Source organism: Petaurus breviceps, unplaced genomic scaffold (assembly GCF_028583685.1).
Source record: "Petaurus breviceps papuanus isolate PSGF00001 unplaced genomic scaffold, PetGlider_PUasm1.0 174, whole genome shotgun sequence".
Classification (NCBI taxonomy): Eukaryota; Metazoa; Chordata; class Mammalia; order Diprotodontia; family Petauridae; genus Petaurus; species Petaurus breviceps.
Window position 1 is genome coordinate 59,830,599 of NW_027185761.1, and position 27,732 is coordinate 59,858,330.

At 43.2% G+C, this 27,732-nt stretch overlaps 1 protein-coding gene across 1 annotated transcript in view; it reads right to left on the minus strand.

Annotated features, from left to right (window-relative positions):
* Nucleotides 1-27,732, minus strand: part of BMPER (BMP binding endothelial regulator) — a 304,854-nt gene that overhangs the window by 244,970 nt on the left and 32,152 nt on the right. Inside the window, exon 3 of the mRNA XM_069084281.1 lies at nt 13,582-13,681. Within this exon, the coding sequence (XP_068940382.1) occupies nt 13,582-13,681 (100 nt within the window). The remainder of the gene's footprint in view (nt 1-13,581; nt 13,682-27,732) is intronic.

The window sequence follows — 27,732 nt, forward strand, 5'->3', positions numbered from 1 at the left end:
AGATAGATAGATAGATAGATAGATAGATAGATAGATAGATAGATAGAGCAAGCTGCTGATTTCTTTTTTCCCTGAGTCATTTCTCCCCAGTAGGGAGCTGGCAATACATGACAAGAACTTGGGATGATATTCTTGGCCTACAGAGCTATTCATTTTCTTCTACTTACCTACATAGAGGCATCTTTATTCACCCACTCAGCATATACACCACACTATTCCAACAAAACCAGATATATAGAAGAACCAAGCTGGCATCAAGAGTCCAGAACTGAGGGGCAGGAGGGGCATGCCTAGGCTTCATAACTTCAAGCCCCCATGCCAACCCCAACTCATCCAAATTTCCAAGAATGTAATCCAGACTTTGAGATGTAACCTGCATTCTGCTCCAGGTACAGATCAGATGCCCATATCTCAGCCAATACTGTTAGAGCTAACTCATTAATTTGAAAACTGGCCAGGGAGATACCTAAACATGTCTGCACATAAACATCTCAGACCCTTATAATGCATGGGCTACTAGAGAGATAATTAGTGCTCCTCTGGGACAAATAAGCAAATACCAAGGCAATAGACTAATCCTGTTTGTAGCTATTCCAGGGCTGCCCCACCCACCCTTCATTAACAGATCACCATCTCCACTGGCCATTAAAGGAACCAATAATCTTCTAGGGATCTAAAGCCAAAGAGTTAGTAGGATAAATACACAGTACCAGAATGGCACCATTTCTCTTAAAGGAAGACACTAAAGCATGTGATCTTCCCCCTACCCACCCTCCTGCCCCTCGAAGCTCCTACAGGGGGTTGTTTTCTAAGCAAAACCTGAGAAATGAGTTTATGACACTTTGACAGTAAATAGAGTTATAGATACACATACACACATGTAGAGAAATGTCTACATTTGAAAGGATAGGTAAGCCCCTCTTGCTTACAGCAGGGTTCTAGACCTATGGCTTCATTAGGGTCAGGAGCGCCCAGTGAGCAAATTCCCTCTACTGATGCAACTTTAGCTGTCTAGGGCACTGAGAGGTTAAATTACTTGCCCATGGTCATAAAATGAAAGTGTCAGAAGCAAGAATGGAACCCAGGTTTTTCTCACTAATATAGTCTATGGGTGTCCATTTTTTTTCCTGTTATGCTATGGATTTGTGAAGGCGATATGGTGTGAATTTTTCTTTTTTTGTTTTTTGTTTTATTGCTGTCCAGGCTATGCCATTTCAGTAAATACCTTTGCCTTCACTTAACTGTGTGTTCTGTCTGATTAGAATAAAAGTAATCACACCAGTGGGGGCACATAGGCTATACTTTTAGGAGTATGTTAAACCTAGAACAATTATCATCCCTCCAAAAGGAATCCAACCTATGTGTTCTACAAGTGGAGAGTATGGGGGGGGGAGGTTTGTGGGGGAGGTGGGGGAGTGCTACAGGAAAGGTGAAGGGAATAAACATTCTTATAACATCTCCTAGGTTATATAACTTGATTATATAGATTATATAACATATATCTATATATAATCTAGATAGAGTTGCTGATTTCTTTTTTCCCTGAGCCATTTCTACCCAATACATGACAAGAACTTGTGAGTGCTATTCTATACATATACATATACATACACATACACATACATACATATATATATATATATACATGGAGAGAGAAAGAGAGAATGAATCCCATTATGCTAAATGCTCTAAATATGTTATCTCATTTGGTCCTCACAACCACCCTAGGAAGAAGATAACGTTATCTTCATTTTACAATTAAGGAAATTTAGGCAAACAGAGATTAAGTGACTTATCCAAGATCACACAGCTAGTACGTGTCTGAGGCCAGATTTTAATTCAAATCTTCCTAACTATAGGCCTGTAATGGGAATGTAAATTTTTAAGATCTTCCCTGCCCCTAGGCACCTGGAGCCTGTGGTGGGAGGCTTGTTTTTTAAGAGATACTTTGTTATTGGGCAGTGGGTCAAGAAGGTTGTTACATTCTCTGAGCCAGGAGAAGGCTATATAAGCCCTGATGGGAGGCTTTACTTTGGGGCTCACTTTGAGAAGTGTTTTGTGATTTGACTAGATGAGACTCTGGGCAGCGTGAGCCCGCTGGCTTTGAAAAACCCAGATGTTGATGCTTCCCTCTCTGGTAACTATGATTTGGTATGGATGTAATGGTTGGACAGTTTGGAGGCCTGTCTGTTGAAATGTTCTTGTAACTTATGCTTGTAACATCTGTTTACTCTGAAGTTTGGGGTGCTGACCCTTTCCCCCTGAACTAGGTAAATGACATATGTTTGATTAAAGTAAGCTTGTTAACCCATTTTGAGCTGCTTTCCTTTATCAAAGCAGATCCTAGAACCTGTGTTGGCAGCCACCCTGGGGATGCTGGGGTGCTTGCTGCTACAAGTCTCTATTCACTGAAACAACTAGCCGCCTAGCTAGGCTGTAGAAAAGCTGAATTAGTAGGCCAGCTATCTCATATATGCCAGCTGCTTCTCATATATGCCCATGGAGAAATATTACATCATTTGAGAAATGAATAAATGGGAGTGAGATGAGAAAATGTTTGTTGACTTGAAAATGTAAAATAATGCTCATAAAGAATATAGCTGCATATTGTTCTATGTGGTCTATAATAAGCACATCACGTACATATGTAAGCACATACTCTGTGCTCCTGTATCTACTTCCCGGGGCAAAAAGCTTTTTCCTGAGGCCAGACTAGCCACAGGGGCCAGCTGCAGCTGCTCACCCGAGTTGTACTCCGGGAGGGAAGAGTACCCAAGCCATGCTCCAGCTGAAAACTCTATCGCCAAGACACCCTGGCTGAGTAAACCTCCTTTGGGGGAGCTGCAGAAAGAGGAAGCCAGGCCATACCCACAATCACAGTCTGGGTCCATGCTGAGGAAAAGCAGCCACCTCTGCCATTCTAAGTCTTAAATGGAGTCATGAGGCCCCGAAGTTAGGGGGAAAAACTAAGAAATCAAGTCAGCAGACTCATGGGTCTCTTATGCCACAGAGTCCTGTATAAACAGAAGAGGGACAAACACAAGACTTGGGGTTTCACTGGTATGAGGAACTCCCAGGTGAGGAAAGTCTCTCTGCCTATGCTGGTGAGCACCTCCTCTGTAGCATCCTGTATTGGAGAGCAGCCCGCCAAGAGCATAGAGACAGGAAGTGGAAGTGCCCTGGGCACAGAGTGATGGGGTACACTGAGCCCTCTGAGCCCTCAGTCCACTCCTGATCTCTATCTTGTATATACACAGTTGTTTGGTTATCATCTCCCCGTTAGACCATAAGCTCCTGGAGGGCAGGGAATGCTTCTGCCTTTCCTTGCACACCCAGTACTAAGGCCAGAACCCGGCACATAGTAGGCACTTAATAGAGGCTTGCAGACAGACTACTGAACTGCAACACAATCAGAAGCAAATGAAAAACCAAAGCAATGGACTTGCATAAGTCTGGCTCAAAGTCGAAGGCAGCTTTGAACTCTAGCAATGGGCTTAGCAATTCCCTAAATCGGGATATTGATACCACAGCCATGGCCATTTAAATGACAGAACGGTGGAGTGGATGTATGGGGAAGGAGCTTAGGAAATGATACTTCTTATGCACTGTTTTCCAGATGAGAAGGAAAAAACCTCATAAATCAAATCCCACTTGAAAAAGTCTTGTTTTCTTGAGAAAGAAAACCACCCCCTCCAAAATGCTGAGTAAATTAACTTTATAGTATTTTATAGATAAGGCCATACTCTGACCTTGAGCAAAATGCATAGAAAACTGTAACCAGAAGACTTTGGGTCAAAACTCTGGCTCAATTATTTCCTCCCTGTGTGACCTCAGATAATAATGATGAATAACAACAACATTAACACTTATATAGTGCTTTAGAGTTTACATAATGCTTTACAAATATTATCTCACTTGGTCCTTTCAACAACCCTGAGAAGTAAATGCTAGTATTATCCCTGTTTTACAGATGAGGAAATTGAGGCCGGCATTGGTTAAGTGATTTGTCAAGGGTCACACAGCTAGTAAGTGACTGAGGTCACATTTGAACTCATGTCTTCCTGAGTCTAGGTCTAATGTGCTATCCATTTCACCATCAGCTGCCTCAGAATGATTTAACCTCCTTGGGCCTCAGTTTCCTTACCTGTAAAGTGAAGGGATTGGACTAGATTTAAAACTAAAAGAGATTTTGAGAACCTCTAAGAACCCTCCAGTTTGAGACTTTGAAAAGACGAGATTCAAGAGGAAATAACCATTGCTTCCTGAACTCTCAGTTGGGTACACCCATCCATCAAGGGATGCTCTCACCCCTGGAGATACATTAAAAATATCTGTGGGCTCCCAAAGTGTGGCATCAGACTTTGGCCCAACCACAGGCACACTGGTGAAGTAAATAATTCTGTACCTTTTTACTCCTTTGGCTGGATCCTCCCTCCCCCGACTACTTTCCCAAAGACTTTAATACTAGCTGCTTTCTCAGTCCTCTCCAAAACTAATTCACAGTCAGGTATAAATGACTAAGGATAATTTAAGATACAATCACCACCACCATTCTAAATGTATTTGCATTTTTAACATCCAATAGAGGAATGAGCTTCCTGAGGGTGGGATTTAGTGGTCATTGGGAGTCTCATGAATTTACTTGAGCAAAAGAAAGGAAAATTCTCAATACTCCTGAGATTGATTACCTCCTCTAAGTGCCCATAAGGCCAGCCATGTGGATACTCCAGAGAATGTGACCATGACATGAAAAGAAAGCCAGAGATAAGGTTGGAGAGGAGAGGAAAGACATCAGGATGCATCAACATTTTGTAGGGGGTGGATGCAAGACCTGCATTAATTGTTGGCAGAGTTAGAACCAAAAAGTTGGATTGCAACATCACAGAGAAATTGGTCCTTTGGGTTAATTCACCCTTTCAGTCTTAAAGAGATTAAACAAGATTCTTCATTCTAGAGTCAGAGAAAGACAGGAATTAGTAAAATTCTCCTCTCCCTCTCCATCTCCCTTCCATAGACTGCAGCCACCCTACTATATACACTCAGGGGTGATAGAGGAGTAAAGGCCAAGACAGGGGGACAGGAAAGATGGGCTTTCCCAGACAGGGAAAATGGGATTTGACATTCTGCTTGGCTCCAGAGGCCACAGCGAACAGCATCAGGTGACCATCATAAGGATGCAAATTTAGTCTTGATGCAAAGGAAAAGTGGAGTAAACAACCCTTTGTCCAAAGGTAGAATGTGCTAACTGAGCACCCTGTCATTGTAGTCCACAAGCCGAGATTGGAGGACTTGTGGGTAAGCTCTAGGAAGGGTGTGCTCTGGGGGGCAGAGGTTGCACTTCTGGACTCTGGGGTCCCCTCTAAGTCTGAGGTCCTGAGAAGTTGTACAAGAAATCCCTGATGAGGGAGGCATGCTCCTACAGATAATGGGGTCACAGATTTAAAGTTAGGAGGGACATTGGAGGCTGTCTGATCCAATTTCCTGACTTTTACCCTTACAACTTAATAGATTGTCATTGTTATTTTCTGCCTGTTTTTCAGTCAATAGGTTTGTACAAGGGGAGCTCTAGTTCTCTTGGAAATTCCCTAAACATAACACTAGGCTCAACCTGGGCAATAAATTTGAAAACGTTTTTATATATTTTTCCTTCAATTTTCCCCAAGGCTCCTTTATACCAAAGCTTTTCCAAATATGAAAAGGCAAACCATAAAAAATGTATTTCACCACATCACAAAGTAAAGGAGAACAAAAGATACTTTGCCCAGAGAAACGAAAAAGGCAGTAGAGAACAGACCAGACCAAGCAAAGTAAGACCATTCTGCTGCCATCTTCCCTAACTGACTTACTGCAGCCAATGTTGCCTGATCTCCATTCCAGAGAGGATGGGCACACCTTCCCCGTTTGTTATTCACCAACAACAAATAGTGAGATAACAAACAAGTTATTGTTCGTGAGAGAGCCCGAATTAAACGATGGTCTTCCGTCCAAGGAAATCCAGACAAGCTGCCAAGTCTGCAGCAGAGCTCCCAATGAGCTCAGGGGTTTTCATCATACAATATGGATTTTTTTTTTCTTTAATGAGAGCGATCTTTCACCCGGCTATTATTCTGAATAGGCAAAAGGTTAGCTTTTAACCATTACAAGACACCGAAGAATTCCAAAGGCACGGCATGGCTTCAGAATGGCAGTGCTTGGGAAAAATCAACTTTAATTTTTCTGTATGCATGGGGGCCAGTGGAAGGGAGAGACAATAGGTCGTGTGTGAGTTTTCTCTTTTGTTTCCAGTCATGTCGGCTTAATTAAAGGTCAGAAAAAGCGTGAGGAGGAAGCTCCCCACAAGTGAAAGCAGAGGCAAGGGCAATCTGACCTGAGTTTAGGACACACAATTAAACGAACCTGCCCAGAATTCTCTTTGCAAGCAATTTTGTCCATGTTACTTGTGGTTCACACAACCACGGACCAGGGAGAGAAACCAAACTTAGGATCATAGATACAGAACTAGGAAAAGAAAACTTACAGATCATCTGGTTCAATCCTCCCCCACTTTACAGACAGGGAAACTGAGGCATAGGGCCTTGACCCAGTTCACTCAGGTAGTAAGCATCAGAGGCAGCATTTGAACCCTGACCTTCTGACTCCAGAGTCTACAATCTTCCCACTGTACCAAGTACTTAGTCATTTTAATAATAAAAATAATTTCTGACATTCATCTAGCACTTAAGGGCTTACAAAATGGTTTACTTAAATTTTCTCATCGATTTGATGCATATTTAGAGGAATTAGTGCCAGTTTGAGTCAGAGGCTCTGGATTCAAATCCTATCTGGCTCAGTGTGACCTTGAGCAAGCCATTTTAATTCTCTGACTCTGTTTCTTTCTCTGTGAATCAGAGGGCTGGAAGAAATGAGCCCAAAGTCTGTGATTCTAATAACAGGTGATGATCTCCTTGTCTGCATTCTTCTAGCCCCTTTCAGGTCTTTGAAGTTCTTTCTCACCAACAACCCTGTGAAGTGCATGGCACGAGTATTATCATGCCCATTTTACAGATGAATGAAACAAGGATCAAAGAGGTGCTGGCAGTTGTACAACTAACTTATAGTCAGGACCAACCAGTCTCCTAACACTGTCCGGCAGACCTCCCAATGCGCTACATAACCTCTAGTCTTCCCTCAGGTGTTGCCATAGAGGAAACAGTCATAGAAACTGTGAAGTAGAAAAAAACAAGGAGACAAGCAGAGGTGCCAGTAAATGTTTAACAACCAGCTCTCTGGGAGGCAGGACACCCTTTTAAGTAGAATTTGCATTATTGACACTTTCTCCCTCCCTTTCTTAAGTCTAGAGACAATCAACAAATCAATGAATCCAGCCCTCATTTGCAGTGTTGGCTGATTTACCAGGTATACAAAACCACAAGGAAAACTGAACAATCAGCTGAGTCAGAAGATAAGGGAAAGGAGATGATTGTTAACTAGCAAATGATAATAATAATAGTAAGAACTGAAGGTCTATTGGCGCTTATTTATAAGGCATCATGTATTCCATTTTCAGCCTAGGCTGCGAAAAATATGGTCCCTGCAATCCAGCTGTCCTGGGGCCAAGGGTCAGCATCACTAATGGTGCACATGGAAGTCAGCGGAAGAGCTGTGACTTGGAGTGATGAAAAACCTGGGTTGGATTCTAGATTCCAAAACTGAACCTCTGAGACCCTCAATTACTCATCTGTAAAATGGTAATAGGAGAAGAGGGACTAGACCTATTAAATCACTAGTGTAGGAAACTCCTTCTACCAATGTAGGTCATCACCTGGTTGGCAGCTTCTAGCCCTGGCTTCCTAGAGCACTGAGGGGTTAGGTGACTTGTCTGAGGTCACACAGCCAGTATCCACAGATAGGACTTGAATACAAGTTTTCTTGGTTTCAAGACCAGCTGCCCATCCTCCTGACCACATTGCCTTTCAGGGAGGATGATTCCTACAATATTTACCACATAGGATTGTTGTAAATGAAGATTAAAAAGCTATTTGGATGAAAATGAGGAGGAGGAGGAGGAGGAGAATGTTGATGAAAACCCTCCAAGCCTCTTCTTCCCTCTGATCTGTTAGAGTTGCCCAACCAATATAGGAGGGCACTGCCCAGAGCACTCCTACAGATGACAGCCACTATAATGACCCATTTTCACAAAATTAAAAGATCCGTGGAGCAGTCATTTGCTGCTATGTGGGACTGTATGGTAGAACAGGGCATGCTACATCATGATAAAAGGTAGGAAGGAGAAAATACAACAAAGCTTCATCATCATCATCATCATCGCTGTAAGTATGGTCACTGTACACAATATTACACCCTAAGGACCAGGGACCTTTCCATTGACCCTGCAGCTGAATCCCCTCTCTATGCTCTTTCTCTATTAGAATGTGGGCATCTTGGGATTCTCTTGTCTCGTCAGCCTTTAGCACAGTACTTGTCATACGCCAGATTTTAAAATAGTTCTTGAGAGTTAAACACGAAATCCAAAGCCAGACCAGGCGTGTATTTCATGACAGCTAAATACGCTCATCAGTTGTAAACAGGAAAGGAAAGAGACAGGGAGAGATGCCATTATGCTTTTTTTTTTTTATTTTGAGAGCATGGTTTTTGATAGATTTACAAAGCTTTCAGGAAGGAGAAAGGAAGAAGGAAGGAAGGAAGGAAGGGAGGGAGGAAGGAAGGAAGGAAAAAAAGAAAGAAAGAAGGAAAGTCTTTCAGTCACTGACTATATACTAGGCATTGTATTAGGTGCTGGCAATGGAAGTAGAAAAGTCAGAGAGCCCCAGCCCTCAGGAAGCTCGCATTCCAATAGGGGATGGCAACAGTGTAAGAGATTTCAGTAGCAAATCAGATGGAAAGATTCCTACTGTTTGGGGTGTAGCAGCAAGGCAAATGATAATGTATCTTCCCTAATGTCATTTCCACTGATAAAACCATATCCATTCTAATGTTAAACCTTTCAAAAATGAAATTATAATGATGATTTTTTGGGGGGAAGAAAAAAATCTTTCTTAAAATAATCAGCAATCTAATATTAAACCTTTTATTATGCTAATCACTGGATAGAACGATGGGGAAAAGAAACTGTGAAAAGACAGGGAAGGAAAACAAGAGAGACCAGGACTGGGGAGATTGCTTGGAGATGAGATGATCAGGTGGATTGGGCTAAGTGGAAAGGGAAGGCAGGAGGAACTTCCTCTCATGTCTACATAGCACGTTAAGGGCTGCAGAACACAATGTGTGACTGTCTCATCTGAACTTCATAACAGCCCCAAGAGGTACATGCTGTAAGTATTATTGTGCCCCTTTTACAGATAAGCAAAACTGAGACTCAGGCAGAATGGCTTGCCTCTGATCACAGAGTAAGCATTGTGGGATTCAGTATTTGAATGGATTTCGCCCTTGAATTGGGGCTCAGTATTCTTTCCCCACAGTCATAACCCCAGAAAACGGGGCATCTGGAAATAGCCTGGAGGAAGGTCTTGGAGCTAAGGGTGTTGCATTTACCATGCAAAGGAAGCTAGAGGACCCTAAGGTCTAAGGGACAATCAGAAGAAAAAGATTTGTTGGAAAGCTGTGAATAAGAGGAGGGAACAAGCATGTATTAAGCTCCTGCTGTGTGCCAGGGCTTTACAAATATCTCATTTGATACAATGGTGCCCAAGCTGGGGCACAGAGAGAGCTTGCTGCCATGATCTCATTCATATCCCCAAACTGATATAATTTTCAAAATCTGAGAGAACACAGTTCCATAAATCCATCCACTTACCATGTAGCAATTTGTCCCAAAGATTGCCTTATTTTCCAGATAAGGAAACTCTCCCCCTGGAGGGGGGGGGAGAACAGTTCATGATTTGGACATATTAGATGCTCTCACTAGACCATAAGCTCCTTGAGGTCAAGGGGCTGTATTATTTATTGTCTTCCTTTCCCTAGGACCTAGAACAATGCTGCAGTGATTGAGGGATTGCACTGAAATCCTATAGGGGCTCTATGGATAGAGCACTGGGCTGGAAATCAGGAAGACTCATCTTCCTGAGTTCTAATCCAACCTCAGACACTTACTAGCTATGTGACCCTGGGCAAGTCACTTCACCCTGTTTGCCTCAGTTTCCTCATCTGCAAAATGATCTTGAGAAGAAAATGGCAAAGCACTCCAGTATCTTGGCTGAGAAAACCCCAGATGGGGTCATGAGAGTCAGACAGACTGAAAGGACTGAACACAACACAGCCAGCACAAAGCTGCAGGGTAGGGGGCCAAGGATGCACTTAGATGTGCCCCTTATCCCAAAGACTCTGCAGACAGATGTGAATACTGTCCCTCCTAAAGGAAGGGTAAAGCATTGTATATGGATTTGCAAGCCCTGAAATGCGCATCCCTTTGGTTGAGGTCACACACATAATAAGGATGTGAGTCAGTATTTGAACTCAGATCTCCCTGATTTCAAGACCAGTGATCTATGCATTGCAACCTCCTCTCTCCTCTGACAGTGTCACTGCCCAGTGCAGGCCCTTATCATTCCCCTCCTGGATTCTTATACTAGCTACTGATAAATCTCCCTGCCTCTAGTATCTCTACACTCCAGTCCACACTCAGACATCTTCCTCAGGTCCAACCCAGTCACTCCAGTGAAGGCCTCCTGATTGTGGAGCCCAATGCCCTCCAGGGGAAGCCCATTCATTCCACATTCAAATAGCTCTAACTATTGGGATGGCCTTGGTCATCATCAAGTCTGAACCTGCCTTTCCACAATCTCTACCTACCATGTTAGGAATTCAGCAGCATCTCAGCAGGAGAACTCTATAAGCCAGTCTGAGAGAAGACTTCCCTTCACCGCAGTGAGGAAGACAAGACGAGGCAATGGCAGGTGGTGAAAAGGGAGTTAGGAATGTGAGTCAGAAGACTGAGACCTTGGAGTTGGCAGGGGTCTTATGGAAAGGGCTACAATGGAGTCACAAACCTGATTTCCAGTCCCAGTCCTGTGATCTTAAGCAATTAATTCACCTGACTTATCTGGGCCTCAGTTTCTCTATCTGTAAAATTAGGGAGTTGGATTAAATGGCCTCTAGAACTAAGATCCAATGTTACAGAGCTTCTTAACCTTTTTTGTGTCTTAGCCCTTGACAGTTTTATGAAAACTATGAACCCTTTTAAGAATAATGCTCTTTTAATTAATTGAAGGAAGGGCTAAATTTGAGTTATGGTTGCATGAAAATAAAGATGCAACGTGGATTTCCCATCCAAGGTCTCAGATGCCCCAGAATTTATCTATGGGCCTCTTAGACATTGAGAGATCCCATGTAAGAACCCCCCCCTATATAACCTTAGCAATTCCTGTCATCTCTCTGAGCCTGTTCCTTCACCTGTAAAATGAGAGAATTAGATTGTACAGACACTAACTTCCCTTCTCAGTCTGGATCTATGGTCCTGGGACTCCCTAGTGAAACCTGAACTCACTGGCAATAAGGAGGGGAGGCTCTTCACCTCTCCTTTTCTAAACTGCCTCAAGCTACAACCAAGGGAGCCAGCCTCCATGGCTCCTAAGATCCCTCGCAGATTCATTTCTGTGGGATAGACTAAAAATACCATCACCTGGAGGGATAGAGGCTTCCTGGGAAAAGCATCACCTGAGTTGTGTCTGGGCAGCTAGGTGGTGTGGTAGAGTGCCAGGCCTTCCATAAGGAAGGCTCCTCTTCCTGAATTCTACTAGAGTGTGACCCTGGGCAAGTCACTTAACCTTATCTGCCTTGGTTTCCTCATCTGTAAAATGAACTGGAGAAGGAAATGGAAAACCCCTCCAGTATCTCTGCAAAGAAAACCCCAAATGGGGTCACCGAGAGTTGGATCCAACTGAAAAGACTGAACACCAATAAAGAGCTGGGTTTTTATGAGGAACAGATTTTACATCATAGGATGATAGATTTAGAACCATAAGAAACCTTAGGCATCGTCCAGCCCAGCCCCCTTGTTTTATGGGTTTTTAAATAATGAAACATAGAGAAGACAGGTGAACTGTCCAACATTATAAAGGATCATAGAGTTAGCTCTGCCCTAGAGAGCATCTATTCCAACTGCCTCATTTATCAGTGAGGAAACATCCCCAGAATAGCTAAGTGTCTCACCCAAAGTCACACAGGACATGAAAGGTAGGATTTGAACTCAAGTGCTCTGCCTCCGAATCTGGAGCTCTGTATCTAACCTCAGCAGCATAATGAGCAGGATGAGGGGGCGAGTCCTAGAATCAGGATATACTTGAGTTCATGTCTTCATTCCAATGCACGATAGCTATGTGAGCCATGGAGAAACATGTAACCTGTTTCAGCCTCAGTTTCCTCACCTGTAAAATGGGGATAATAATGACTAATCCGCCCAGAGCTGCTATAAAGATTAAATGAGAACTAGAACTTAAAGTGCTCTGCAGACCATAAGTCACTGTAAAGTGGCCTATTAGTATGATTACCATCATCATCATTATTATTAATTAGGAGAACATTCCAGGCAAGGGAAATAAGCATCCACAAAAGCTCAGGGCTGGCAATGAACATCGCATGCCCATAGGGGCTGGACCAGAACAAAGAATAGGGTGGCATCAAGAGTACAGTCAGATGATGAAAGGCCTTGAGCATCAAGCAGAATTTGGATTTGATACTGGTGGGAAATGGGGCCATGCCTAAGCTTTCCAGTAAAGGTAAGCCAAGAGGAAAGCATTGGCTAATGAAAAGGAACCAAGCAATAGTGGGTAGGCTCTGTTTTCCCCATTCCTTGCCCTGACCCTGCATTTATTTACATTTAATTTGTACCTGTTTTTATTTACTTATTTGTGGACTTATCGTTTTCCCCAATAGAATGTCAGCTTATTGAGGGCAAGAACATCTTTGGTTTTGTTCCAGCATTGAACACAGTGCCTGACACACAGTAGGCTTTTATCAGTGTTTATTGAATGAATGAACGAATGAATGGTTGGGATGGAGTGAGGGGATTCAGCTGAGTTCAATTCATGCATTATCTATTATGCTACTGTTCTTGAAAAGCCAGTGAACAAGGTACTGGGGATAAATGTTACAGCCCCAGCAGTCACCATAGATGCTACTTGGGGAAAAGGTGGAGAAGAGGGTTAACATTCATACAGCACTTACAACATGCCAGGCATTGCCCTAGCCAAGCACTTACCAATCATCATCTCATTTGATCCTCACAATGCCCCTGTGAGGCAGGTGCTATTATTATCCCCATTTTACAGATGAGGAAACTGAGCTAAGTGACTTGTCCAGGGTCACATCACTTGTAAGGGTCTGAAACTGGATTTGAACTCAGTTCTTCCTGACTCCAGATCCAGTTCTATCTACTAGCTGTTGACAGGTAAATACAAGGGCCATACAGAATACAAAGTCATTTATAGGGGGAGAGATTAGAGTCTTGGAGTTGGAAACCCCCCTCTTCCCCTTCCCACACTCCCAAATTCCCACCACCATCTCATCTGCAGAGAAGGATTGGAAGATGAAAAGAGTGAGGAAAAACTCCAGAGGCCAAAGAAATAGACCCAAGAAAACCAGCACCTTTGCATCGTTCACAGCAGGTTCCCCTCTGCTTAACCACCAGGGCACAGTCTTTGGAGAACAGTGGACACTTCTCTCGTTTACATGTCACTTCTTTATTCTAGGCAAAAAAAAAAAAGACAGGAGACATTTAAAGTCAAATTCTAACATGGATACCCAGGTTCTCACAGATAAACATGGAGGTCATGGTGGGGAAAAGGGAGGGATTCGGGACTCCTTCAGCCCCACCTTCTACCCTCTTCTCACCTTGACAAGAAACTACCTCAACCAAGGACTGGAAACAAGGTGGTTTCTATAAGTTGGGAAGTGGACAAACAAGTTGTAGCAAGTGGAATAATGAGAATTACTGGAGCAAAAGAAATGATGAATGTGAAGAATTCAGAGAAGCGTAGAAAGACTTACATGAACAGATGCAGAGTGAAATAAGCAGAACTAGGAAAACAAAATACATAATGACTATAACAATTCAATGGAAAGATCAACAAAATTAAATTGAATACTGGCTAATTGTAAATAGCCAAGCCTGACCCCAGGGAAGAGAGGATAGTGCACTTCCCTTCATTCATTGCCAAGATGGAACCTACAGGTGTGGAACTTAATGTGTCCTGTCAGACACAGTTGAATGATTTTGCTGAACTTTTTTTTAATCTTTATTTTAAGGGAAGAGTTCATGGATAATGTCAAGGGATTGGGGGTATAAAACTAGAAACAAATGTTATCTAAAAACAAAAGACATGAATAAGAAACCAAAATATTGTTTTTAAAAATAAACCCTCTACTTTATGCCAATCTTAGCACAGGGCTAAGCAGATAATGAGTATTTAATAAAAGCTTCTTCCCTTCTGGTATCATCATAGAATGAGAGGGTCAGACTGGATGACCTCTAGCTTTCCTTCCAGAACCTTTGTCCTGTAAATTTCTTAGTGACAGAAAACTGGATGTCATCAAAAAAGAAAGAAGGAAGAAAAGAAGGGAAGGGAAGGGAAGGGAAGGGAAAGGGAGAGCACCCAAATTCCTCTCAATAAGAGAAAATGGTATTATTTAAAAGAGAGGGGAGGGAGGAAAAACAGAAAAATCAGTCTCTTTTAGGGGACCCCTGACCATGATAAAATGATGCCAGAGGGAAAACTGTGACTTCTCCTGTGCTAACATTACTTTTTAGTAGACTATAGAAATGATAATATTTGTTCAATCTGAATTTCTGCCAATTAGGGTACCTGGTCCAGGACTTCCTCAGGAGAACAAAAATATTTGCCCATGACAATCCAACAGTCCAGATGTTTAAAGTTACAATTCAAATATCAGTGAGGATGGGACTTGACAATCTCAAAATAGGAAAACCCCCACACCAAACAAAGACACATTGAGCAGAGTTTTAGAGAATGACAGCCCCAGGGTGCTTAAGGATCACTGTCAATGAAAGCAGGGAGAGCTTAGTTTACTGTATGAAAGGCTAAAGCATATGTACATGTGTACATATATACATATACCTACATGCACACATATATGCACTGTGTATTTACATATTTACACATGTACATATATTTATGTATGCACATATATGTATGGAAATGTTTATGTGTGTATTACTTATATACATTGATGAAAGTATGGAAAACCATTTACTGTCTGAAAGGCTGAAGTGTATGTATATATACACACATATACACATACATGTATATGTGTATATAAAGGTATATATGCATGTATGTACACATTATATAAGTATGTGTCTATGTATACATATACATATATATGCTAAAGTATGTGTGTGTACATACATACTTTAGCCTTTCAGACAGGAAACTAAGTCCTCCCTATTTTCATTAATATACATACATATATTTAATCTGACAAGGACAGCAAGCCAGATGAGTCTGTACCTGTATGTACATTATGTGCAGAGAAAATAATGCCAGCACTAATACTTCTAACATTCCTACATGGCATTTGAGCCCCAGAATACTCCAATGTAAAAGGCACTACAGGTTTCATTATGCTCATTTTACAAATGAGGAAAATGAGGCAGACGGGGCTAAGAGATATGTCTGGGGTCACTCAGCTAGTAAGTGTTTAAGACTATATTTGAACTCAGGTTCAAATAGGCCTCCCTTGACTGGGAAATCCAGCTGCCTCTTACTTTCTCTGCAACTTGTAGTCTTAAAGACTTGCCCAGGGTCTAAGGCTGACATTTAAATTGTCATCTATAAAATGTTTTGAAATTTTCAAAGCGTTTTCCCTGCATTATCTTTCAGTCCTCACAATGACCCAATGAGGTAAACGGTGAAGGTATTATTAGGCTCATTTTGCAGACTGGGAAACTGATGCTCAGAACCATTGTGACTTGCCCAAGGTCATAGAGCTGCTAAGTCTAACAGACACGATTTGAACCCAGGCATTCTCGCCTCTAAGCCCAATAGTCTCTCCACTGCACTGTAAACATATATGCTCATGTACTAAAATCCTAATCTTGACCTTCAAAATCACATTGACTTTTAAGTTACTAAACCTGCCTCGCCAGCTCTGACTTTTACAGCCACCCAGGTGTACATTAAAGAAGAGGCATTGATTAACCGTCCACACTGAAATCAATTTAATTGAATTTAGCATTTATTAAGCACTTACTACAGCAAATAGCTGATGTGCTGGAGATTCCAAGAAAGCTTTGCAATGACCCTGCTCCGATGAACTCACTAACTTTCCCAGTCCAAAGGTGCAAAGGCAGATGACTGACAGTAGGGAGATAGGCCCCAGCCAAGGACAGGTCAACCCTTCTTTTGTCCGTTTGTTGTGGAATGAGCACTGGAGGAGCCGGGTTCAAATCCTACCCCTACCACTTACTAGCTTCACCTCTGTAGGCCTCAGTGTCCTCATCTGTAAAAGAGGGGGCTGGAGTAGATGCCCTTTTGGCTCCCTGCCACCATCTCTGGCTCTGTGAGGCTTCTGATTCTTTCACTTTTCAGGGACACAGTCTAAGATATATCTCTATCTTCTTGTATTTTAATTCATTTTGTTAAATATTTTCCAGTTGCGTGTTAATCTGGGTCGAGCTGTGCTCAGAAGTGTTGTGGGCTGGGTGTTTGACACCTTCAGAGATTTGGAGCCAAGCAAGGAAGTTCTGAGTTCAAATCCGACATTTCCTTAGCTTTGTGATCATGGCCAAGTCACTTAACTGCTCTGTGCCTCCATTTTCTATTAAATGGAGATGGTGTTACCTATGGTAGCCAGCCATCTGTCAATCAAAAAAGAATTTATTAAGTGTTTACCACATGCCAGTTCAGGAGCTGGAGAATACAAAGAAAAAAGGGGATGGAAGCCCTGTCCTCAAGCAACTCCCATTCTAAAGAAGGAAACAATATGAAGGTAACTAGGTCTGGATCAGATGGGAGGACAGCTCTGGGGAATCGGCACTAACTAGCAGTTGGCAGAACAGGAAAGGCTCCCTGCAAAAAGTGGACTTGGAGCTAAGACCTGCCTCCTAAGGCTGCTCCAAGGCTCGGGGGATGTCCAGGATGGAAAACACTATTTATCATGACGGTTTCCCGATGGGTGTCTTTTGGATAGTGTAGGAATGGGCCATGGGATTTCACTGCAATATAGAGGACATTCCCTCTGCCCATGCTGGCAGGTTCTCCCTCTGAAACTTATGGTCTTAGAGAGCCACCCAGAGCAATGAGACTTGCCCAGGGTCACACAGCCAACTGGAGTCCAAGGCCTTTTGAATATACTTCTCATCATCTTGGAGACTGATACTCAAGACCTCCCCAATATCCTCAGTTGCCTGGAGGGCTAGTGGGGGGGAGGGGGTCAATGAGCTCCTCCCAAGGTCTCTCTCTATAGAGGGCTCAGACTTCTTTGGTCAACTCTTCATTTCCCATCGGCTGTCCTCTGACTATCCTCTCTCCCCCACTTCTCAGCTTCCTTTTGGGTGTAGTCTTCCCCTATTAGACTATAAGGTCCTTGAGGGAAGGACATGCCTGGTAAATAGCGTTAAATAAGTGTTTATTGATTATTGACACTCACGTGGTTATTACCTGGCTTTCCTACTTTCTCTGCATGACAGCCTGAAGATTGGCAGCAACGAATCAGATAGACTTTTCTTTGAACAGGTCGCTTCCTTTACCCTTTTCCTCAGAGTCTCTGTCCCTCAACCACTGTGTTACTGGGTCCTGCCTCCCTATCCCTACCCTGCCAATATAACACTGAAGCTTCCCAGCCTCTCAATCAGAGCCCATCAATTCAGACACAATTTGCCCTGGACAGGGAATCTTAACCTGATGTCTGAATTTGGATGAGAAAAACTTAACATCTTTATTTTCACTAGTCTCAAACTGAATATATATATATATGTGTGTGTGTGTGTATGTATATTTATACACATATATACATATACATATAAATTTCCTTCAATTGAGAATTATTTTTTAAAAAGCCCACTATTCTGAGGCCACCCAGGCTTCATGAGACTCCCAAAGTCCATGACACAAAAGAGATTATGAAGGATAGAAGGATAGACTTGGAATCAAGACGACTTCATACCCTACCTTAGATACTTACAAGCTATTTAACCCTGGGCACGTCACTTACCCTCATTTTCCACATCTGTGAAATGGGGATGATGATGGCACCTGCCTCACAGGTCCGTCATAAGGACCAAACAAGTCAAATTGTGCCAAACACATTGAAACTGTGTATAAATGTAGCTCATATTATACCCACGGCATAATAGACAGAAAGTTGGCCTCAGAGCCAGGAAGACCTGAGGTCCAGTCCTGCCTCTGACACATGCGGGCTAAAGTGACCCTGGGCAAATCACCTCCATTAGCACCCTAGACACCTCACTAAAACCCTGGGCTTCTGAGTAGGTGCTTATCTGCCCTGAGTTGAGTTTCCTCACGTAGGAGCTCCCTATCCCAATAAAATCCCAGGTCCAGTCCACATCCCAATCTTACTCGCTCAGACTCTGTCTTTACCCAGAACTCTAGGTCCATCCTGGGAACATTATCAGAGGGTTCGCTAGGGTCTTGCTGAGCAGAAAAGCTCTCAGAGGAGGACTTATTAGTCAGAAGGCCCCGCAGTGTGGGAAGTCACGCATTGGGACCTGATAGTACAAAAGAAACACACTGCTCTCAAATATAAAAAAAAAAACCTTTGCTAAATTAGAAAGCTGGGAGCTGGTCAAAACCCAGAGCAGCATCCCTCTATCTATAATAAATAACTTGTAATTACAGCTCAACACAAAATTTATTTTAACCAGATGGCCCAGGGAGTCACATCTGGACGCATTTATTTATTTATTTGCCTGCCTGAGTTCGCACAGAGACATCCAAAGGAAGACGGGCTATGTCTGAGTAGAAGGTTCGGTTCTGGTATTGGTGGTTTTCACATGACACCTAGATGTGTGTGTTTCCCAAGCAGGATGTAGAAGAGTCAGGCCACGTTGGGTTTGGTTTCACTCATGACTATTTGGCCCAGATGTGAGCACAGTCAGAGCCTCAGGACTCGGGAGAAATGGGGGAAAGGAGATAAGGAGAAACCAGGAAAATACTAGTGACAGGGGAGTTTCCTTTTTGTCTTAACTGAGCACAATGAACATAGATTTGGAAGTGAAAGAGACCTGAGAAGCCATCTACTCTGATCTCATCATGTTAAAGAAGGCAACTCAAGCCCACCAAATCCAAAATCTAATGCTTTTCTCTACTGAAATGCCACTGAGATTAATTAACACCTTCTCCTTGGCTTTCCCTCGGGACCAGAATCCTCTGCTTTAACTGGCTACTATCTGCAATGACCTGGTAAACAGACCTTCACTTGGTTTTTTCATTTCATCTCTGCCCCTTCTTACTTGGCTAAACTTGGGCAAATCACAAAACCTCTTGGGATCAAAGTTTCTTCTTCTGTGAAATGAAGGGGTTGGGATAAGATCACCCCAATGTTCCCTCCAGCTCCTATAATCACAAAAATGCTAGGCATGGCGATCTGTGCCTGAGAAACGCTTCTGGATTTGGAGTCCAAGGACCAAGGCTTAATTTCTGCTCTTCTGCTCACTACACTTCATGATGTCACTTCTCAGACGTGTAGTTTCCTCATCTTTAAAAGTAAGTGGGGTGGACCAGACGACCTCCAAGCTTTCTCCAAGTTCTAAATTTATGAACCCGTGACGTTTATGGTTGCATGTGAAAGTTCCCCAAGGGAAAGGAAGGAAGCAAAGGTGACATGAGATGTCTAATGTGGGTGACCAGTGAGGATGGTGGCATCTTGAGTCAAAACAAGGATATTAAAAAGAATAAGGCATCACACTGAGGGGAATGAAGACTTCAGAGAGATGGAAGCTCATTCAGAGATAAGCTAACTCAACTCCCTCATTTTTAGGAAGCTGGAAACTAAGGTCAAATGATCTGTCCTAAGTGAAGCAAGTGATAGAAAACAAGGCAGCATTTGAGCCTGAGTCCTCCCATTCAAAAGCCAGGCTCCTTCCCTTGTATCACACACATACTGTCTCTCTCTCCAGCTCGAATGTCTGTGATTCCATCTCCTTAATTCTGCCAGTTTGGGGCTGGCCTCACCTCAACCTGCCTGGGTCTCCTCCCCTGGGACTGGGGCTGGGAAAGGTTGTGGCTAGATCCCATGCTCCCTGGGGATGCCTAGTGCCTTTATAGGAACTTGGGTGAATGTTGAGTAACCATTAGAATAAAAGCAGAATAATTCAAATGAACTACTTTGAGAGGCCATTACAAGTCACTAGGAAATGGAAAGTTTTAAAAGCATAGGGTTTTAAAGATTAGGAATGCTGAACCCTTGGTTTTTGAAGAGTGGCTGGGGGTGGGGGTGGAGGAGGAGACAAGCTGCCCACATGCACCTCCAAGACCTCTCTTCCCAAAGTACTGGAATAGAGTCCCTGGGGTTGGGAACTGAGCTCCCCCTCTCTAAACAAGCAGAAAACTAGGGTCTGAGCTGATCAGCATTTCTGCAAAAGTCCAGTGGGCCAGCCTGTCAGTCAATGGGGATATGTAGACTGGTTCTATCTTCCCTTCTCGACAGGTCTTCTCTCCTGGGTTCGCTCCTCTCTGAGGACGGCCCATAAGTCACCCTCTGTCAAAGCAGCCCTTGTTTGAGGGTTGTCCCTTTGCCTCAAAACAGATCGCTAACCCTGAAACAGGGAGCAAAGTTATCAGACTCCCAAATGTAGCCTCCTGTGGTACATGCAAAGGAAGTGCCAACATGGAAAGGGGGGAGGGGCAGAGAGGAGAAAACAAAATCTCTGAATGTCTGGCAAGAACGATGCATGGGGCCTCATGCCAAACCACAGCCCCAGACAAGCAGCCAGCAGCCTCCAGGATTCCCCTCACTGGCTCGCCTGCTTTGTCCAAGGCTGGCCACTGGGTGGCAAAAAGGAACCCTGTTCTCCTGGGCCCAAGGGAGCCAAAGCTTGAGACTCTTCAATGCCAAAAGTCGGGCCTTTGGGATTATCAGCTCTGAAGGGAGAAAACTCCATCCCCAGAGGCCGTGGGGTCCTACTCTCTTGGAACATTGACCTTTTCTAAATAAGGAGAAGGGACTCCTTAATGAGATGTTACTTACTTCCAGGGAACTGTCAATGCTCTTTCAAAGGATTATTTCATAGCATTTTTTAAATTGAATATGGAAAGAATTGTCCAACATTTCATTTACTAAAATAAAACCAAATAAAACTTTGGAGAGAAAACAAAGAGGTCAGGTAATAGAATAGATGGCCTGAACAGGAAGAAATGTCAACAGAGAAAGAATGGGTAGTTGTCTACAAGGCACAGTCACAATGGCCTCAAATATTGATGAAAACCAAGTCCTCTGACTGTGGATACCTCCATTCATGCTTCCCAAGAGTAGAAAGGCAAAGTATCATAAAAACCTTAACAATTAGCAGATTCTGGGGTTTTTCTCTCATTCACCATTTTTCTTTTAAATCACTGATATATTTTCCCCAATACTTCAATTATGTCCCCCTTAGTATTTTCCCAGTTAAAAAAAAAGTTACGCAAACTCCCCCAAGAAAGTAGTGCAGAGTAGTCCAATGGAAAGAATACTTACTTGCTCTAGAGTCCTGGCACCTGGGTTCAAATCCCACCTTTGACCCTTGCTACTTGTCTGACCTTGGGACAAATCATCCAATCTCCCTCGGACTCAGTGTCCTCATTTATAAAATGAGGCCCTAAAGTCGCTTCTACCTCTAAAGCTATGATTCCATCTAAGATGACAATAGATAGTACACGACTCTGTACTCTCTAGTTTACTGCTGGTTCAGAGGTAAGAGAGATATGTGCTCTTACTGTAATCTGGAACCAGCATTGTCCACTGCCCTGAACTGGGTCGCCATCATTTACATTGTCATATCATAGGATGTACAAGTTGGTACAGGGTACCTCCAGTCCAATGTGGACCTGAACAAAAATCCCTCCTACAATGTCCCAGACAAGTAGTCATCTGCCCTTTTCTTGGAAACCATGAGAAAAGGGGAATCCATTGGTGCCTGAAGCAGCCCATTTCACTCCAGAATTACCTCCTATTGTTAGGAAGTCTTCCCCTAACTCAAGACTAAATTTACCTCTCTCTAATTTCCATTCATTGTTCTTGGTTCTGCCCTCTGGGGCCGAACAAGTCTCCCCATCTTCCTGGTGACTGCCCTCCAATGACTTTGAGATAGCTCTCATGCCCTTCCTAAGCCTTCTCTGGGTGCAACAACCCTGGTCCTTCAGCCATATGGCACAGACTTTAGGCTTTCGCCATATTGGTTGAGCTCAACTGGACTCTATCTGGATTTTCAATGCCCTTCCCAAAACATGTCATCAGAACTGAATATAATCCTTCAATTGTGGCCTGTGAGAGCTGTCATCTCCCCAGTGCTGAAGGCCAGATCTCTCTTAGGTAGCCAAAGATCCCATCATCTTTTTTGGATGCCAATTCAAGTTTCATTGTTTCATGTTGAGTTTGCAGTCCACTAAGGAAGGCCTCCAGAGTTTTTTCAGCTGGCAGAGAATCCTGTATGATTTCGACATCTGTGTAGGAAAACCCTTTGGTTGATTAGAGCCTTTTAAGCAGCAATTTGTTCTAATGAGTCTTTTCTTTTTAATTAGGGTATCTTATGTTTGCCACTGCTTTTAGTTATCTGACTGTGAAGATGTAATAATAATAGTGATAGCTGGAAGTCACAAAGCGCCTTAGATTTGTAAAGCACTAAAGAAATGTGATTTCACTCAAAGACAAAGCCTGCTGCGAGAGAAAATGATCCAGCAAAACTCATCTGTTCTGTTCCGTTCTCATGTTTTTATCACACACCCTTGAGTCATGTGATTCGGTAAAGACGAAGAAATATGCTGTTCGTTGTTGATGTCTCCACTGTCTTTTTAATATAATGGTGCCATACTTAATCTTTTCCATTGTCTTGGAATCTTTCTCTCTTTGAAATATCTTGAAAATGAGTCCTCTGAATGCCTTTTCACTTGGGGCATCTCCCTATTGGATTTCTCTTCCTTCTCTCTTCAGGATTAAAGGTCACTTCATTTCCTTCTATGCCACTATTCTTTCTCACATCACACAGCAAATTCTGAAATGAGTAGTGGTTCTACCATCATTGCTGAAGCAAACAGAAGAATGGAGAAGAATGGAGCCAGTTGCCAGAACTGGGGCACATGGGAGCACATTAGCTGTAAGCTATCACTACTCCTATGCATGGCTGAAGCACCTTGTAAACCAAAGTAGAGAAGTCAATGAACTGAAAGCCTGGGTATTCAAAGTCAGCCAGGGAGGGGAGCCAAGAGAAGGCTGTGAGCCAGGTGATGCATTTATTAAGGAAGAGGGAGAGAGACCTGGAGCTCCCAAATGGAGAGTCACAAGGATCTGAGCAGGATGGAGAGACAGTGAGTCACAGCTGTCACTGAGTATTTGGATGCTGAATCCCAGCATTACCACTTAATTACAGCCTGTGTGACCCTTGTGGCAAGTCACTTAACCCCTATGAACCTCAGTTTCTTCATCTGTCAAATGGGGATAATAATAATACTACCTTACAAGTGAGATAATAGATGTAAATCATTTTGAAGATCTTAAACGTCTATATAAAAGCAAGCTAATGAGCCCATTAACATTGAAGCTTAGGAATGGTTCCTTGGCTACTACAAGAGAGAAAGGAACATGGAGAGAACAAAGCACAGCTTCAAACTGAGGACTGGAAGGCCACTCAGAGAACATCTGCTCCACCTCTATTTCACAAATGAGAAAACTGAGGCCAGAGAGTGGGGATACCAGATTCTTTGTTTGGAGAATTCTGCTCTCCATTTTGGGAAAGATTGCCATAAAATCAGAGCATTTCAGAGTCAGAAGGAGCCTCAGGAACCATGTAGTCCTACCTGAACTCCCAGCACACCCCCTCCCAATGGATTCCCTTGCCAAGAAAGGGAACAGTCATCCAGCTATTGCTTTAAAACCTCCAACGAGAGCAGAATCCATTCCCTCCTGTAGCAGAAGCCCATTCCAATTTTAGACAGCTCTAATTGCGAGGAAGTTCCTCCCAACAACAAGTCTAAATCTGCCTCTTTGCCACTTCTGCCCGCTGCGCCCACTTCTGCCCTCTAGGGCCAAACAGACCATGCCAAATTCCTCTTCCGTATGATAGCTTTTCAAATACCTGAAGACAGCTGTGAGCCTTCCCTTCTCCAGGCTAAGAACTCCCAGGTATCCAACCAATCCTTATTGAAGCAGTGCCACTTGAGTTAACCTCCTGTGAATGTTCTCTAGTTTATCAAGGTCATTCCCAAGGTGTAGTGCACAGAAAAGCAGAGAATACCCCAGATGAGGTCCGACTAGCACAGGACTGTTGACTCCTTATTCATGGAAATCATGATCCTCTCAATCCAGTCCACAGCCCCATTCACCAAGCTCACACTAGGGACTCATCGAAATGTGGGCCCACCAACACCCTCAGATATTTTTCTGACAACCAATCCACCAGCATGAATTAAGCACTTACTCTAGGCCAAGCATTGTGCTAAGAGCTACAGATACAAAGAAAAAGTCAAAACAGCCCTTGTCTTCAAAGGGTTCCCATTATAGAGGAAGACAACATACACACAACTAGGAATGGTCAGCAACTCAACAGGAATGTTTCAACTGCTCCCTATGCCTCCAGCATTGTAGACAGACCCCGAGAAAGGCAAAAAAAAAAAAAAAAAATCCCTGTCTTCAAAGGGTTCACATTGGAATGGAGGAGATAACATGTAGCTAGGTATGTTGGACAAGGAAATGGCAGACCACTCTGGTATCTCTACCAAGAAAAGCCCAAATGGGTCACAAAGAGTCAGACAAGACTGAAATGACTGAACAACAAAAAACTAGGCCTGTGCAAGATGGATCTGGAGTAGATGGAAGGAAATCTAAGCGGAGAAGGCGCCAGAAGCTCTGGGGCCTGGAAAAGCCCATGGAACTTGAGGGAAGTCTTCATCATGATCCTTTATCAGGAGCTTTGCTAAAATCTCAGCAAACTGTGTTGGTAGCTGTTTACCAGTTCATTAATTCTCCCCTCCCCACCCAAACCCAACACGACATCTTCTTGGTAAGCCTTTGCTGCTCCTTTGGGATCTCTGATGCCTGTCCAGATGTTCACTAACCGGTTCTTTAACAGCACAGTCTAGAATTTGCCCAGGAATTAAAATGAAGCTCTGTGCTCATAGATTCTGTTCTCTTCTCTTTTTTTAAAGATTGGCACATTTTTCTACTTTCAGCTGTTTTCCTGTATTAAGAAAGGCTATTTGGTCATAGCGTTTAAGAGGCTAACCCTGGAAGACAATAGACCTGGATGCAAGTCCTGCTTGACACACACTAGCTTCGTGGCCTGGGCAAGTGGCTTAACCTCTCATTTCTGATCTCCGAGACTCTAAGTTACAGAGGAGTGGCTGGTCTGCATTGGCGGAGGGAATGTTCACATCTGTGATTTCCCACACTGATGAAATCATGGGATGAGAGAGGAAAAAGAAGCAGTGAATGTTTCAGCAGATGAAAGATGTGTACAACAATCCATTTTCTTTCCAATAATGAACTCCTTCAGTGGAGAAAAAGTATCTCCTCTGAGCTGAAAATTTGCTAGAAGGAGTCATCTATTTCTGAATTTCCGCTCATCAAGGACAGCCTTCTCATTTCTCACTCAGTTTTGGGAAGAACAGCATTTTACACTGTGACCCTGCCCCAACTCCCAAAAGAAAAAACACTGCTTTCACTCTGTATTTTATGGACTTATCTGTGTGCATGCTTTCTGCCAGAAGAGTATAAGCTTCCTGAGGGCAAGAACTGTTTGGGGTTTGTCTTTGTATCTCCAGTGGCTGGCATAATAGTAGACATTTTAGAAACACTCACTGAATCGAATTCAATTAACTTGAGATCTGTCAACATCATCCAGCCACAATTTCATAGAATTAACATGGAAAAAGTCTCCTAAGAACATCGTATGTTTCACTGTGTTCCATCTTGAGACTGTTATTTTTTTCTTCTTCCTTCCTCCTGCCTCTGCTCAGCTAACCTTTACCCACGAGACCCAGACCCTGGCAAAGACTGCCTCCTTGGGCTGAGCCCAGAGTTGAGACTGAACAAAGCTACCCTTGAAGGCAGGCCCTTTTAAAAAGCCTTTACAAAGCCCACTGGGCCCCCCGAATTATTTTGCAACAAGTCATATCCCATGAAGAAATTCACTTCTCTGCAATACAACACAGAGTTAGATTAAAGAAAAAGGCAGGGGGCTAGGGGAAAACAAGCAGGATCCCTGCTGTTCTGTCTGGCCCTGCTCATGTCTGTTACTACCCATAATCTCGACAGACACGATGTTCGAGTGATAGATTGGCCTCATACATCAGTAAGTGACGGTGCTCTCATGCTAGAGTATCCTTGAAAATGTGACATGTGCCAGGAGAAGCTACAGGGGATCGAGAAGAGGACGCTTTTATATTGCCATCTCGGGATTTTCCTTTGTTCTGAAGAATGACTTGGGAAGAGGAGGAAAGGAGGTTTTTGGGGGGAAGTTAAGGGATAGTCTTTTCTTTCTCCTTTGGGGAAGGATGGGGATAGGGGTAGGTGGGGTTTTGTTTTGGTTTGTTTCATTTTTCCCCCAAGCAATGCTCAGAACAAAGCAGTAAGAATCCTTAGGGTTTCCCAGCCGCTAAAATACAAGTTATGATTTAAAACAGGCAGTTCCTCGTTCTGTTTAATCCTATCTTGAAACAGGACCAAAACATTTGAGATGGCAGAGTACATACAAAGGGAATAACCACCAAATAAAAATAGTAGCTGGGAAAAGTAGCAGCTGCCTGTTTCCCATTAAACTGTACACAGAATAAGCAAAGAAATCAAAAATAAAAATAAGAAAGCAACGGGGGTGGGGTGGGGTGGGGTGGGGATTGTGGCTGGCACTCTTTGCTTTAATGGATCCGGAGTTGGGCTGGATACTGACCCAGCTCTGTGTTTCAACAGTGAGGTTGCCTGTGATGGATGGAGCCCATTGCAAGAAGAGAGATTGGTTCATTGCAACCGCACTGGACTAATGGGCCCCAGAGGCAAGTCAGAGAATGAGGGTGGAGAACGTGTTACCATCTGAGCCAGTGAAGGAAGCAGATAAGTGAAACATGAGATGGGCTGGCATTTGATGCCATCCATTTCCACCCTCCCATCTCTCCAGCACCAGACCCTTCCCAAGTGGATCACAACAGCTGGGTCTGAGTTGCACTGAAGAGCACCACATGCATCAAGGGTCAAAGAAAGTGTAGCCCTGCAGTGGCCTGGGGAAATGGCCTTGGGTCTCCCCCAGCCCCTCTGCTTACTCTACACCACTGAGGGTCCTTCAGCACTTAGCCAAATAATAAATCCGACCATTTCTCCAACTTCCACAATGCTTGGAAGTGGGAAAGGAGGGGACTGTACTCTGTTCTGCCCCTAACAAACAGTGAGCCTAGAGTCTGAAGGACAAATTTTGACCATTAGAGATGATACAGAGTGATTTTGTTACTACCTTGTTAAATTATACACATTTTAATATAGTATATATTATATACCTATATATAAAGACAAATAGACGGACAGACAGACAGATGATAGATAGATAGATAGATAGATAGATAGATAGATAGATAGATAGAT